This window comes from Peromyscus californicus, unplaced genomic scaffold, assembly GCF_007827085.1.
Source record: "Peromyscus californicus insignis strain IS unplaced genomic scaffold, ASM782708v3 Scaffold_7__1_contigs__length_154581171, whole genome shotgun sequence".
Taxonomy (NCBI): Eukaryota; Metazoa; Chordata; class Mammalia; order Rodentia; family Cricetidae; genus Peromyscus; species Peromyscus californicus.
In genome coordinates this window covers 153,685,058-153,698,050 of record NW_026294595.1, presented here as the reverse complement: position 1 = coordinate 153,698,050, position 12,993 = coordinate 153,685,058, and the positions used below count along the sequence as shown (strand labels likewise).

At 50.7% G+C, this 12,993-nt stretch overlaps 1 protein-coding gene across 20 annotated transcripts in view; it reads left to right on the top strand.

Moving 5' to 3' along the window:
• Kcnq2 (potassium voltage-gated channel subfamily Q member 2) overlaps positions 1 to 12,993 on the top strand; it is a 59,281-nt gene that overhangs the window by 33,228 nt on the left and 13,060 nt on the right. For 12 of the 20 annotated variants that reach the window (XM_052723570.1, XM_052723565.1, XM_052723560.1 and 9 more), the window contains 2 exons: positions 735 to 803; positions 4,738 to 4,767. In XM_052723570.1, the coding sequence (XP_052579530.1) occupies positions 735 to 803; positions 4,738 to 4,767 (99 nt within the window). Of the gene's footprint in view, positions 1 to 734; positions 804 to 4,737; positions 4,768 to 8,404; positions 8,680 to 9,266; positions 9,321 to 12,993 lie in introns of those variants that run through there. The other 8 variants (XM_052723557.1, XM_052723558.1, XM_052723556.1 and 5 more) reach the window with 2 other exon arrangements.

Sequence of the window (12,993 nt, the reverse complement as noted above, 5' to 3'; positions counted from 1 at the left end):
CATGTGTGAGGGAAGGGATTCATTCACCTTCCACACAGGAGCATGCCTTACCTGAGACTGTGGCTGTGGCAATGGGCAGGCAGAGGCCAGGCATGGGGCTGAGAGTGGTATGCAGCCAGGTCAGGAACAGGAACAGTCAGGCTACGTGCTGAGAGTCCCCAGGGCATCAGGGCCTGGTTGAGACCAGAGCTTTCCTCTCAGTTGTGGCTAATCATCCTGTAGACCTGGGAATGAGCTTCTCTTTGCCCAGAAAAGCCCCTTTCTGTGACCTTCCCCCTATACCATTCCAGCCTTTGGAGGCAAAGAAGCTCCATCACTTGAGGGTCTGAGACTTTGAATATGTTGAGGTGCTGTGTTTGCAGCTCCTTGAAAAATTTCAGGGACAGGAAAGTAGAATGGAAGAGAGGTCAAGAGAGGAGGTATCCTACCTGGACTCTGCTCTCTTGATCTACTCCATGCTGAAGGGCTGGGTCCCCATGGCCTACTGTCCATGCTGGATCCTGACCATTTCCTGTGTCTGAGGCCACAGGAACAACATGGGAGGAGAGAGAGAGTAAAGACAGCCCTGGAGCTTGGGAGAGGTGGAGGCACTGAGCCCAGAGCTTCAGGTGTTCTACACCCATGCTCTGGCATCTGCTGCTTGCTCCCATGGGTGAAGCAGATGTGGGTGTGCAGAGCTGAGCCTCAGCTCTTATGGAAGTTAGGCTTACTCACTTCTCCTTCTCTTGCCCCAGACTCATCCCGCCTCTGAACCAGCTGGAGCTGCTAAGGAACCTCAAGAGCAAATCTGGACTCACTTTCAGGTCAGCACAGGGTCTCCTCCTAAGGGTCTATTCTTAAGGCTGGAACACTGGGCTAGGTGGGCAGCTTGAGTCTTCTAAGAGGGTTCAGAAACTTGGCCAGTGACAAAAAGCTGTGGGGCTGGGGTATGCTTGGCTACAAGTCTTGACAATGTCGGTGGCTTCTTCTTCTGGCTGGATTGAGGATCCTATTCCTAGAAGAGTAGCTGGTTGAGGGGATGGACACAAGGTAAGTTGGATTAGGAGTGGACTTTAACAAAAGATCACCTGGCTCCATTCACACTTCATGCTTAGGACCCAGGTGGGAAGTAGTGTCCCAGCACTGCAGTGTTGGGTGGTAACATGTTCATAGCACCTACTGGTTCTTTAATTACAGAATCTGTGACTCACAGTGTTTGGACCAGTGATGGGTGCAAAGAAGGGCTTGTTCTCTACAGAAGTAGAGAATGAGGCTAGAGCCTCAAGCAACTTCCTGTCAGGAGGGTGGCAGTGGGCTGATGGTAGGTCCTGTTCCTAAACATATATGAGAGCTTCCGATCCTGCTAATGTGACCTTCAGCAATCATTCTACACCTGGATTTTCTGAGTGGACCCTGGATCCATTCATAATGTCCATATAAGAAGAAAGAATTTTGGAGTAACTCACAGGAAGAAGCCAAATGAAGACACAGGCAAAGATTGTAGTGATATAGCCACAAGCCAAGGCTACCTAGAGGGCAAGGTGGATCCTCCCCTAGAGTCTGTGGAAGGAGTGCAGCAACACCTTGACTTCTGATGTCTCTACTCTAGGACTGTGAGAGAGTTTTTTTGTGGGTCCAACAACTTGATTACAATGTCTTTTACTGAAGCTCCAGACAACTCAGATTTTGAGTCTAAAAGTGTGACATTGAGTTTCAAATCGGGTAATGACTGGGCCTGGAAGAGGTTTGAAGTACATGTTAGAACAAACACACACTACCTTGAAGGGATGGTTAATGGATGTATGGGTGTTAAAGACACTCTGGGAGGTCTCCCAAGAAGTGAGGTTTCAGTTTATGGTTGGTTGGTTCCGTTGCTTGTAGGATGTGGGAAGGCAGAAATATCATGGCAGCAGGATGAAAACTGTTCATCTTGTGATGGCTAAGAAAAAGAGAGAGACAGGAAGAAGCCAGGGATATGATATGACTCACCCTTCACAAGCAAATTCCACTGGTCTGTCTCTGTCTACATTCCCTGTACCTGCTAATAGCCAATTCACTATGAACTTATGAATGGATTAACTCAGTCACATCTCAATAATGCCAGTATCTGGGGACCAAGACTTCAGCACACAATATGTTCAAGGAGATACTTCATATCCAAACTAAATGAGAATTGATACTGACAGTGCTTCTGACACCATTCAGCAGGAAGTCAGCAGAGAATGTGTTACTGAAAACTAGGAAAGGTGGTAGAGTATCAAAGGCTTGCCTGAGTTGTGTCCCCCTGTTGGGTGGAAGCAGAATCCTAAAAGGTAGGGATTTGGATGTTCAGCCATTGGAGGAGGTTTCCTGCCAGCTATACAAAGTACAGCCTGATTTCTCCTTGATGTTTATTGTCAAATTTCAGAAGAAAGAAGTTGAGGAACCTCTATGAGAAACTTGAACTTGGAGGTCTGGGATGTCCTTAACCTGTCTGGACAGCAAAGGGCTATGTCTGAGGAGAAGCAGTTCAGGGAGAGGCTGGTTAGCTACAGAGTATAGGCTGCAGATGAGGCAGAAAGTAGGTGTGAGACTCAGGTCCAATCAGTCATCTTGATGGAAGTCAGGAATGAAGGTGCTTGTCCAGGAAAGCTGTGCAAAGGACTCTTCTATGGAATGACATCCTCTCCTCAGCTACCTCAGGCCCTCAATAAGATGCTCATGTCTAATGGAATCCATTCTTGGACTACCTCTTGGTCACACAGAGAACTCTCCTGACTAATGTCATTCATCCTGAGCCTCTTCAAGGTTCTATAGTGGACTCTCCTGTCCAATGAATTCTGCCATGGATCACTTTAATGTCCCACACTTAGACACTTCTGACTAGTGCCATCCATCTTGGGCCACATCAGGATTACACAAAGGACACCCCGACTAGTAATATTCACTCTTGAGGCTCCTCGGGGTACCATAAAGTTCTGGGCAGCAGAGACACTGCTAGCATGGGCTGAAAAGGACAGAGACAAGTGAAATAAAGACAACATTGTAGATTGTTAGAAGCAGGAGGGATGACAGAAGAGTCACTTATGGCCACATGTACTGCCCTCAGAGCAGCAGCAGTAGAGATTATGGAACCAGGGTTAGTTTTTAATAACTCTTGAATCTAAGTAGAATTTGACATTTGGGTTTCAAACTTTGGTAGCCAGGGACCCCTTTATCAATCTTTCCCTTTTGAGAGGAACTGTCACCCTGTGTTGTCCTGCCATCACAGCCACTAAACGAATGATTTACTTTTGAGACTCAGGCCTGTGTACAGAGGGCTTCCCCCCAGGACAACCACGTCAGAGTCTTAATAACCTCATTAATGAGGTTTAACAGACAATTGAGTGATTTTTTTTTTTTTTTACAAAGAACTGATGGTGCTGAAGGTTGAGACCTAAGGAATTTAGGGATGGATGGTGTATTCTAGACCTCACAGACACACGAATATGGGTGCACTGATTCTCAAAACATGTTTATGAATATGACCTTAATTTGAAAAGAGGCCCTTCCTTGCTTGGGTTGTAAGTTAAAAGCTTCAGCACCTATGTGACTGTCTGCATGAAGGCCAGGAGAGGAGACACAGGGTGCCAGAATGTATACAAAGGGAAGATGGAAGAAGAAAGTTGAGATAAGCTGCTAGCCAAGGATGCTGGAACCCCCAAAGAGGCAGCCATTTCTCTGGTCCACTGGAGGAGTGGCTACCCATACCTTGACTTTGTGTTTGTGGCCTCCAAAGCCAAGAAAGGAAATCTCAAATGTTTCACTGCCCCTGGATGCAGTTGGGGTTGATAGAGTGGGTAGTAGTGTGAACATGCCCTCAGCTGTTCAGGCCGTCTGAGTTCCTAGTGGCTACTGGGAAGGATCACAGGATTACCTAAACTAGACCCTTGCAGGTGTGTGACTCCTCCATGAGGGCCATGGAGGGAACTGAAATGGCTTGGACTTATCCTCAGAAGCTTCAGGAACCTGGCTGGATCCTGCTTTTCTCTGCTGTAGCTTCTCTGCCGACATCATAGTAGTACAGTAGATATTATGCACAGTATTTGGAATGTAGTGGCAAGTCCTTGTCATACAAAAGACTGGCCTGGCACTGCCCTCCAGAGGGTACCAGGGGTCACTTCTCATCTTCCCTTCTCAACTAAATAAGATCCAGCCACCATCTAGTTATTGCCACTAGAAAGAACCAATCCCAATAAAACAGATAATGGCCAAAATAGCCATGCAAGTAGATCAGGGCCTGGGGATGACTAATGGCCTTGAAACTAACATGGATCATGAACTGTGGCAAAGTCCTTGCCTGATTCCTGCTACCACTGAAAAATGCACAGAAGGAGGGAACTTCCATTAAGTCAAGAGCTTTCTTCAGCCACATTTCTTTTTGAAACATTTTATTATGCTGGTATGATTCTGTTGAAATGAATATCCATTAATACCAAATAAAAGAGCCCTCTGGGTTAGATGATCACAGTTCCCTTGGGAGTCCCTTCCTTCCCCTGGGCCTTATAATGCCTCATCAAGAGAACAGGTACACTAGGAGGATGGCTCTTTGCATCAGGTCCTATTACATACAGCCCAACCTGTGGGCATGTGGACAGGTGTCAGGACTGAGGCCAAGGACCTGAGTACACCAGAGGGATCCTAGAGGGTGCCAAGGGAGGTCCCCATTCCTGGGCCATTGGATGTGCCATGGGGCTGCTGGAGGGGGTATCTACTAACTCTCTGTTCCTCTGTTTGAAGGAAGGAGCCACAACCAGAGCCATCACCAAGGTCAGTCCCTCCTGCCTCCAGCTGCCCTGGTGTGTGCTGTGCCTATCTTGCTTTGCTCCCTCTGTGTACACCATGTGTCATGGGGCAGGGCCACCATGGGCCCCCGTGTGTGCTTCTGTGTGTAGTGTGTGATAGTGTGTCCTGACACACATCCAGGGTCACTGCTTAGTTACAGCCTTCTCTCAGGGATTTGGGCAGCAAATGGGTGGGGCTTCTTGGGATCATCCCTGACCAACACTGCCCATAGGGACTCTGAGGCTGAGATTCCCGTGTACCCTGCAGATATGTTTCTGGAATTTGCAGGCCCAGCTGGGAACCCCAAGCAGGGGTCTCTCCCACCACTCTAGTGTGGGGGGTGTGGAGTACAGGACCAGATGCTGGCAGAGGGGAAGAGGACTTTGCTATCCTGGTAGCCCCTGGGGTGGGAGAGAGGCACAGTCCTCCTGAGGATGTTGAGGTACCCTGTCTCCTCTCATACCTCCATGGAGATTCCCACCTCACTGCTCCTTCTCCTGGTCTCTGCTGGCCTCCAAGGTTCCATTTGTTCAGGCTGGTTAGATGGGGCTCCAGTGTCAGTTCCACTTGGTAGAGAAAGGTGGAAACAGACCATGCTGTCCTGTCACTTATAAGAAAAGAAAAGACCATCACATAGATTTTGAGTTCAGTGTGCATCTGCCTGGGTCTCCAAGGCCTTTAGGCTGAGTGTGGACAGGCCGAGTGACCTGTCCACAAGGTGCAGTGTGAATATGGCCCCCAGACTTTAGGCCTGCCTCCTTGTGCCCCCCTGATAGTGGGGTGACCTAGAATATATATATAAACCTGCTCTTGTGCAGAGGAGGGTGGAATTAGGCTTACCCTATCCTCTATCCATTGGAGAAGGACACTGTCCTCCTCTCCCATACCACAAAAGGAGAATTTGTAGGTGGTGCCCTGAATTATAAAGACTCCCAAATCAGCTAAAGGGACAGCCAATGATGGGAACCCTGGCCACTAAGAAAACTAGCTGGAGAGAGATGGGCAGTCTAGTGTAGTCTTGGTTGTTGACCAGTCGAGGCAAGAGAGGTGACTTCCCCTGGCCTTGGTGTGGGTAAAACAGGAGTGTTGGCAGCCTCACTGCCCATCAGGGTTACTCGTCTGTCCCTCGTCGGCACTCTTTCCAATGACCCTGGAGCTGGGGGTCCCTCTGGTCGTGGACACTAGGCTGAGATTGGCCTAACCCCCAGCTGTGCCCCGAGTGGACCGAGACTGGTGGTGAGGGGTCTGGGGCTCTTTTGTCTCGTCTCCACACTGCCCTGACTGCCTGACACTTGCACCCTGACTTGGGCAAGCTGTCCCGAGGCTTCTGGCCTCCAGCAGTTTCTTGCTTTGCTGCGGTAGCTTTAGCACCCCCTGCGCGATTCTCGTCTCAGCCTCTCTCTCTCTCTCTCTTCCTCTCCTGCCCCCATCTGGAAAATCTTGCTGCCCCCAAGTGCTTTTAATCACTGTCACTGCCCTTCTTGGGCCCCTTTCTCGTCTGCTCTGTCTTTTGGGATGAGGTGCTGACTCTGAAAGCAGGATTCAAGGTGAGGACCCATGGGAGCCCCTGGCTCTCCGGTATGTTCCGTGGCTCCCCTGCTCTCCACCCCGCCACTCCTCTGTCTTCCCTGCGTGTCAGTGGCCCCTGCCTGCCTGTACCTCCACACCCTTCCCTGAGGGCCAGCGCCCACCAACCTAGTCCTCCTCCCAGGACGCCCTGCTCCCAAAATGCTCAGTTGGGGCAGCACATTTGCCATCCCTGGGAAGGGTGTGCAGGACCTTTGCACGGACACTGGGCTCCTCAAGGAGGTTGGGGCACCTGGAGAGCTGAATGTTGAGGGAGTGAGGAACAAGTTCTGTCAGTGAAGACCCCAACTCTTTCACTGGGTTGTATACCTGCTCGCCAGGTCTTGGAGGGTGGGTGGTATATCTGGCCTCTGCCAGGAGCAGCTATACCCCCTCTTTAGCATCAAGGACATAGGAAGTGTTCAGGAAATTGCTAAAGTGAAATAGTGGGATGAGCCTGTCCCTGGGCTCTTGTCTGAAATGCTAAGTGTGTGGGGGCAAGCCTAGTTCCCCCAGAGTCTTGCTGTCCTTCGACTCAGCCAGTCTAACAGGAGTCAGTGGCCATGCTCTGTCTAGCTCTAGACACAGCTTTGCATTTTGCCTGGCAGTACCAGCTAGCATTATCTGTCCGGGCAAATGGGTGGTGTGAACCCTGGACCTCTCCCTCAGTGGCCCAAAGATACTTTCCTGGTCAGTGTCTTGTGGCTCAGGACACAGGTGCATAGGGTGGTTTGTTCCTGAGGAGACCTACATGACTAGCCTGGAATCACTGTGGGTATCTGGGTTGGGGGATCCAGGGCAGGTGGGAGCTCAGGCCTGTGCTGTACCAATGTTTCTTGTGACTGCAGTTGCTGTGACTGTCCTTTGTGGGCCTGTCCTCTTCCTCACTGTCTCCTATCCTGTGCCTAGAGGAGCCCCTAACCCCAGCTTTGCCTTTCTTGTCCATATAGGTCCACTCTTCTTCACAGATGGAGGTGTCTGTGTGTCTGGGTGCCCATCCGCCCTGTCTAGCCAGTGTCTGTGGGCATATCTGTTCCCCACTGGGCTTGGGTTCCTCGTGGGCTGGCCAGTTGGTATCTGCCTGGAATTGAGATCAGCCAACCATTCACAGATAGGGTAGAGCTTCACTTTGCTGATGGGGTAGAAAAAAATGGGGTCAGAGGGAATGGACAGTGTCACACCAGCCCAAATTGGAGTCCTTGGTACCCACCAATCAGAGAAGACTGTGGACAGCAGCTTCCTCTTCTTCAGATCTTGTCAGGCTCTCAAGCCATGTTTTCTTAGACAGGAATGGCAAGCTGCAAGTGGCATTCATTAAAATGGACACAGTTGGTGTTCATTCCTGAGTCTCAGTGGCCAGGTGTGGTCAGTGGCTATCCCACTGGACAGCACAGCTATCAGACGTGGTCTCTGTTGCAGAACTGGGCCTCAGGTCCTGGAAGCCATAGAGCTGGGGAACAAAAGGGACATTTGTCAAAGGTGCTGGGAATGGACTACCTCTGTCTTTTGTTCTCAGGATGGACATAGGGGCCAGAGGCCAAGGGGCTAGGTGCTCACTTGCTTAACAGGCTGTTTAACCCTGGGTCAAGTCATAGGGAATGCTGCTGACAGAAGTACCCTGTAGTAAGTCGGTAGCATGTGTCCAGCCTTTGTCCTGCATCCCCAGGAATGCTACTTGTCTACTTAGAGTACCAAACATATGTGGATGCTTGGGCAAACAGTTTGGGAACTAGCCTGCTCTCCAGAATCTAGTTCCAATTCTAATATTTGTTTACACCGGTTAGCAAAGTATGTCTTTTATTCCTAAGTAGAGAGGCTCATGTGTCAGTGACATATAACAGAGAATAGAAGTGGTCTGAATAAATATGTAATGGGAAATGGCCCACTGGACACTTTTTTCCTGGGGCTTGTTTGTTTCTGATTTGAGATGGTCCTATATGTTGGTTTCCTTGGGTGCAAAGTTTGTAAAGTGCTGTTATAACTACACAGGAAGAGGGAAGGCCTGGAGAAAAAAAGTGTTTTTTGTAATTTTCTGTTTTTCTTTTTATTTTTTTAGGACAGGGTTTCTCTGCATAGCCCTGGCTGTCCTGGAACTCACTCTGTAGACCAGGCTGGCCTTAGACGCTAATTTTTTCTTTCTTTCTTTTTCTTTCTCCTTCTTCTTTTACTTAAAATTTTTGCATGTTCTAATGCGAAACAAATCTCAGGAGTTTGGGGGGAATCTTGGAAAGGGCCAATGTTTGCTGGAATTTTGCTGAGGTACCTCAGGTACCCCGTTGGAGCTCTGTTGGCCCAAGTCATGACAATAAAGTGGACTCATGGAATACCAGATGAATGTACTTGGTCAGTCCTTCTAAATATGAGTGTGTCCCCAAGCCTCTTCTCTTGAGCTTCCTTCTATTTGGGGGCAGCCACCGCCTCCTGGATAAATCAAAGCCCACTGCCAACAGGGCCATAGACTGGTGTGGCAAAACCTTGCCGCTTGCCAATTGGTTTATAAAGCTAAATTGCATATTTTTCCCTCCCTAAAAGGCGCATGCTTTGCAGCGGTCACATCCCAGACTATCTCCATCCACATCTTGGTTCATGTATTATTATTATTTTTGTTGGCATGCATATAGCAAAAAATAATACATCTCTTAAAACATGAACCCACACTCTGGCTTTGGAAGGAAAGGGTATTTTTGGAGGAAAACCACAGGGATTCTTTTTCTCCAAAAATAGAGAACTGTTTTCTTTCCCAGGCCGCGGAAGACTTTCGCGCGCACTCCTTTCTCTCTGTCCCTGCTCAGACGCAAACGCTGCGGCTGGGGACTGTGAGCCTGAACTCCCTGGGTGGTCACAGTGCCTCAGTTACCTGCTCTCTGTTCGGGTCCTGTCGCCGCCCCCGGGACTAACTATGCTCTCCTCATTTCCAGTAAAGGCAGACCGTGCCGAGGGTGCCTGTGTGGATGCTGCCCGGGACACTCTAGGTACCACGCAATGCTCGCACGGACTGACCACGCTGCACGCTCCTGCCCTCCCTGCTTACTAGAGGTTCAGGATGAGCCGGCACAGTGCCCACCCAGCTCTGAGTCCCCGATGCCTAAGCACAGGGCAGAGCTGGGTGCCTGGCCTCTGACTCTAGATGGAGCCCCCTCCTGTCAGAGCAGGGGACTGGCTGGCCAGGGTTACTGCTGTAGAAACAGTTGGATGTCCTTCAGGGAACATTTCCTCTGGGGCCGGCCACTCTGGTACCTCTACTAGGCATTAAGGACCGACCCTTAGCCGGCACCTCACTGAGGGAGGCAGCTTGCTGTGTTCTGGGCTCTTCAGGGCCCCTAAAAGCCAGAGGCCATGTCTGCCCCTTCTGACTTGCAGGCCTGGTTTAGGGAAGACGGGAAACGGGAAGGTGAAGAGCCTCCTAACCCTTTGCACCTTGACTACGTCTCTTCCGTCCCGTTCCCCTGTCTGTTGTCCATGTGTGAAGGTATTTGTCCTGCTTGCTCTGGGGCCCCTGCCTCCTGGTTGCTCTCCCATGCCTGTCCCTTTCCTGGCTGGTGCAACCCAGCCATATGCAGGCAGCTGTGGTGGCCCCCGCATGGGGGGGCCCCATCATGTGCATGTGGCCAGCTGTGCCAAGCAGCATGCTGTGCATTTGCACCTGTGCATGCTCGGTGTCCTTCTCCACTGGGAGAGGGGCTTGAAGGCCACTTCCCCACCCCACGGGCCTCTCTGCTGGCTCTGTGCACTGGAGGTGGGTGCTTGTGGGGAGAATTGTTGCAGCTGCAGACAGGGAGATGGATGTCTGGACTGCCCTGGGAGGCAGCCTGCTCAGGTCCTGGCTGAAGCTGCCTTACTTGCCCATGGCATTTGTGTCCAGGTGCTTCTGGCCACAGGTTGGACCTTCAGGGCAGAGGCTAAGGTCAGGCTTCTCGAAGACCAGAAGGACTGGGAAGGACGGGCCTGCAAGAGCCTGGCTGAAGTCCACCTTGCTCTACGTGTTCTTGTGGACTGTCCCTTGGGCATCCTCGGTCCAGGCACAGGCTGGGCAGTTCTCTATGGATGCTAGCTCCCTGCATTGCTGAGTCTGAGTCCCCATGCACTGACTAGGGCGAGGGCCATCTAATGGCTGGTTTCCTTTTGAATTTCACTCTGCAGAGGGTGACAGGAAGAGAGAGGCTGGGGTTTGCTTGCTTCCCCAGGGTCTTCCTGAGCTGACTCCTGGCTGATGTCATGCTTGTCACACACAGGGCAGTTCTGTTCATGGGTTCTTGCTGGGGCTTTAGGGGATGCTCTGGAGAGTTTCCTACCCGATGTTTGCTTTGATCTTGACTTGGTGGCTTGGGAGGTAAGAGGGAGTCCCTTAGACTCCATGCCTCTATCCAGGCCCCAGAGATGTGGAAGGCCGTGTAGGGACTGAATGTCCTGGCAACGGCAATCCACTTTGTCCCTTTCTCTGTCAGGGCCTCCTTCTAAGGAAGGGACAGTGTGAAGAGTTGGAGACTGAAGAACCGAGACTAAGGGTGGGGGGGATCTCTTTACTGGCAGCTGCACCTCTGCTGTGGGCTGCAGCCCTGTGTAGGGCTAGAGTCCACCAGGCTTGCGTTTGTGTGGTTGATAACTTCTCTTGGTAGCTGTGGAAGAAATCACTACTAGGAAGGAAAAGTGGCTGACTTTGGGTAACAGGTCCTCCTGGGAGGGACCTGTTTCAGTCCCTCTTGATGTAACAGAGGTCGGGGGTGGGGAGGCAGTGAGAGCCTGACTCGACATCACCAGCTGTAGCAGCTCAGTCTGCCTGACAGCCAGAGTTCAATGCACACTGATTATAAATTGTTGCAACATTGAGTGGCTCCTGGGACCCCGGCAGGAAGGCAGCTCTGCACCTTGATTCAGTATGATCAATGCCAGGCTGCTTAGTGGTGAGCTGGAGTTGGGGGTGGGGAGCAGAGGAAGAGCCCTTGAGCGATACTGGGAAGTGTGAGCTCCCTCAGCCTAGCTCCTATCCTATCTACCCTGGGTGGACCATGAGAGACACATTGTCTTGGGTCTTCAGTAGTTCCTGTGATAGAGGTGCCCACAGGAGGAGAGAAAGCATTTTGGAAGCCACAGACCTCTGAATATCCAGTTTTCCCTAGACCCAACTAGAATTCTCTGTTTAGAAAGGGATCAGAGCTGGGCAGTGGTGGCACACGCCTTTCATCCCAGCACTCGGGAGGCAGAGGCAGGCGGATTCTGTGAGTTCGAGGCCAGCCTGGGCTACAGAGTGAGTTCCAGGAAAGGCGCCAATGTTACTGTCTCGAAAAAAAAAAAAAGAAAGAAAGAAAGAAAGAAAGAAAGAAAGAAAGAAAAAAGAAAGAAAGAAAGAAAGAAAGAAAGAAAGAAAGAAAGAAAGAAAGAAAGAAAGAAAGAAAGAAAAGAAAGAAAAGAAAGGGCTCAGAAGGTCCTGTAGATTCTGGGTGTCCCTGGCCACTACCTGCCTGCGTGTGGCCACCAGTGTTTCAGTGAAGCACAGAAGTCTAGACTCAGGGCCGTTTTCCAAAGCTAGCAGAGGCCACTAGCTCCTGATGTTCCCAGGACACAGGATACTTTGAAACTGCCTCAGTTTCCCTGTGTGGGTTTTGTGCCCCTGGCTTCCTTGTCATCCTCCTCCTTCTTTAGAGAGTTTGAGCAGACAAGGATGGTCTCTCAAGTATCCTGCTGTCCCAGTGGGGTGGGGAGAGCTACTAGCCCCATCCACAGTCCAAGGTGGAGAGACTTAGCACTGTGGCCATCTTCTCTATGATAGTCAGCTCTGCATTGTCTGCTGAACATATCTCTCTGGCTGGTGGCCCATGGTGGGGCACTGTGGCTGGGTGTGAAGTTGGGTTCTGAGGCATTGATGAACAATACTGAGCATTGAAACTTCCTTGGAGTTATCCTTAGTACTGCTAGGTATTGTCGTGGGCCCTGTCTGAAGCTACTCCAGGAAGTCCTGTGGCTCCTATGTGGCTGAACAAGTGAGTCCCACTTCACAAGAGACTTGCTGCCTTCTGCCTCTGGAGTTATGGTAGAGTCATCAGTAGAAAAAATAACTGGCCTGGACTGAAGCATGATTCCCCCAGAGTAATGGGTGGAGGCCACCTCTGTCTGGAGCAACCTAGTCACAGACCCTCTGTCTCTTCATGTCTATATCACAGTGAGCTGCTGAACTCTGGGATTATGAAGAGACATAGGGTGAGGGAGATCCCAGGACCTTCTAGAGTCTAGAAACAGCAGCCCAGTATGAGAGAGCTTTGGGCCGGGGCTGGCCATCATCTCTCTATTTCTATAGCCACCACCTAGGGCCGGCCGAGGCTTGGGACAGCCAGTCCTATGAGAATGGAAGCCTAGCCTCAGAGTAAACCTCATCCCCGATGTCCTCATAGAAACATCCTAGGGGAGAGGTCTGAAGCCCAGAGACCAGACAGTGTTGGGCATCAGCCCCACATAGAGGTCAGGCAGCTTCTGGGAATCATAGAAAAGGCTGGAGCTAAGGTGGATCTAGATATATCAGCTGTAACCCTGATCTCGGGTGATCCTGGAAGTGATGTGATAGTGAGGACACTCCAGGGGCAGTTGGAATGGGCAAGAGGGAAAGCTATTGGTTGGGCCAGTACAGAAAAAGCTCCAGGGAAGAGATTCAGT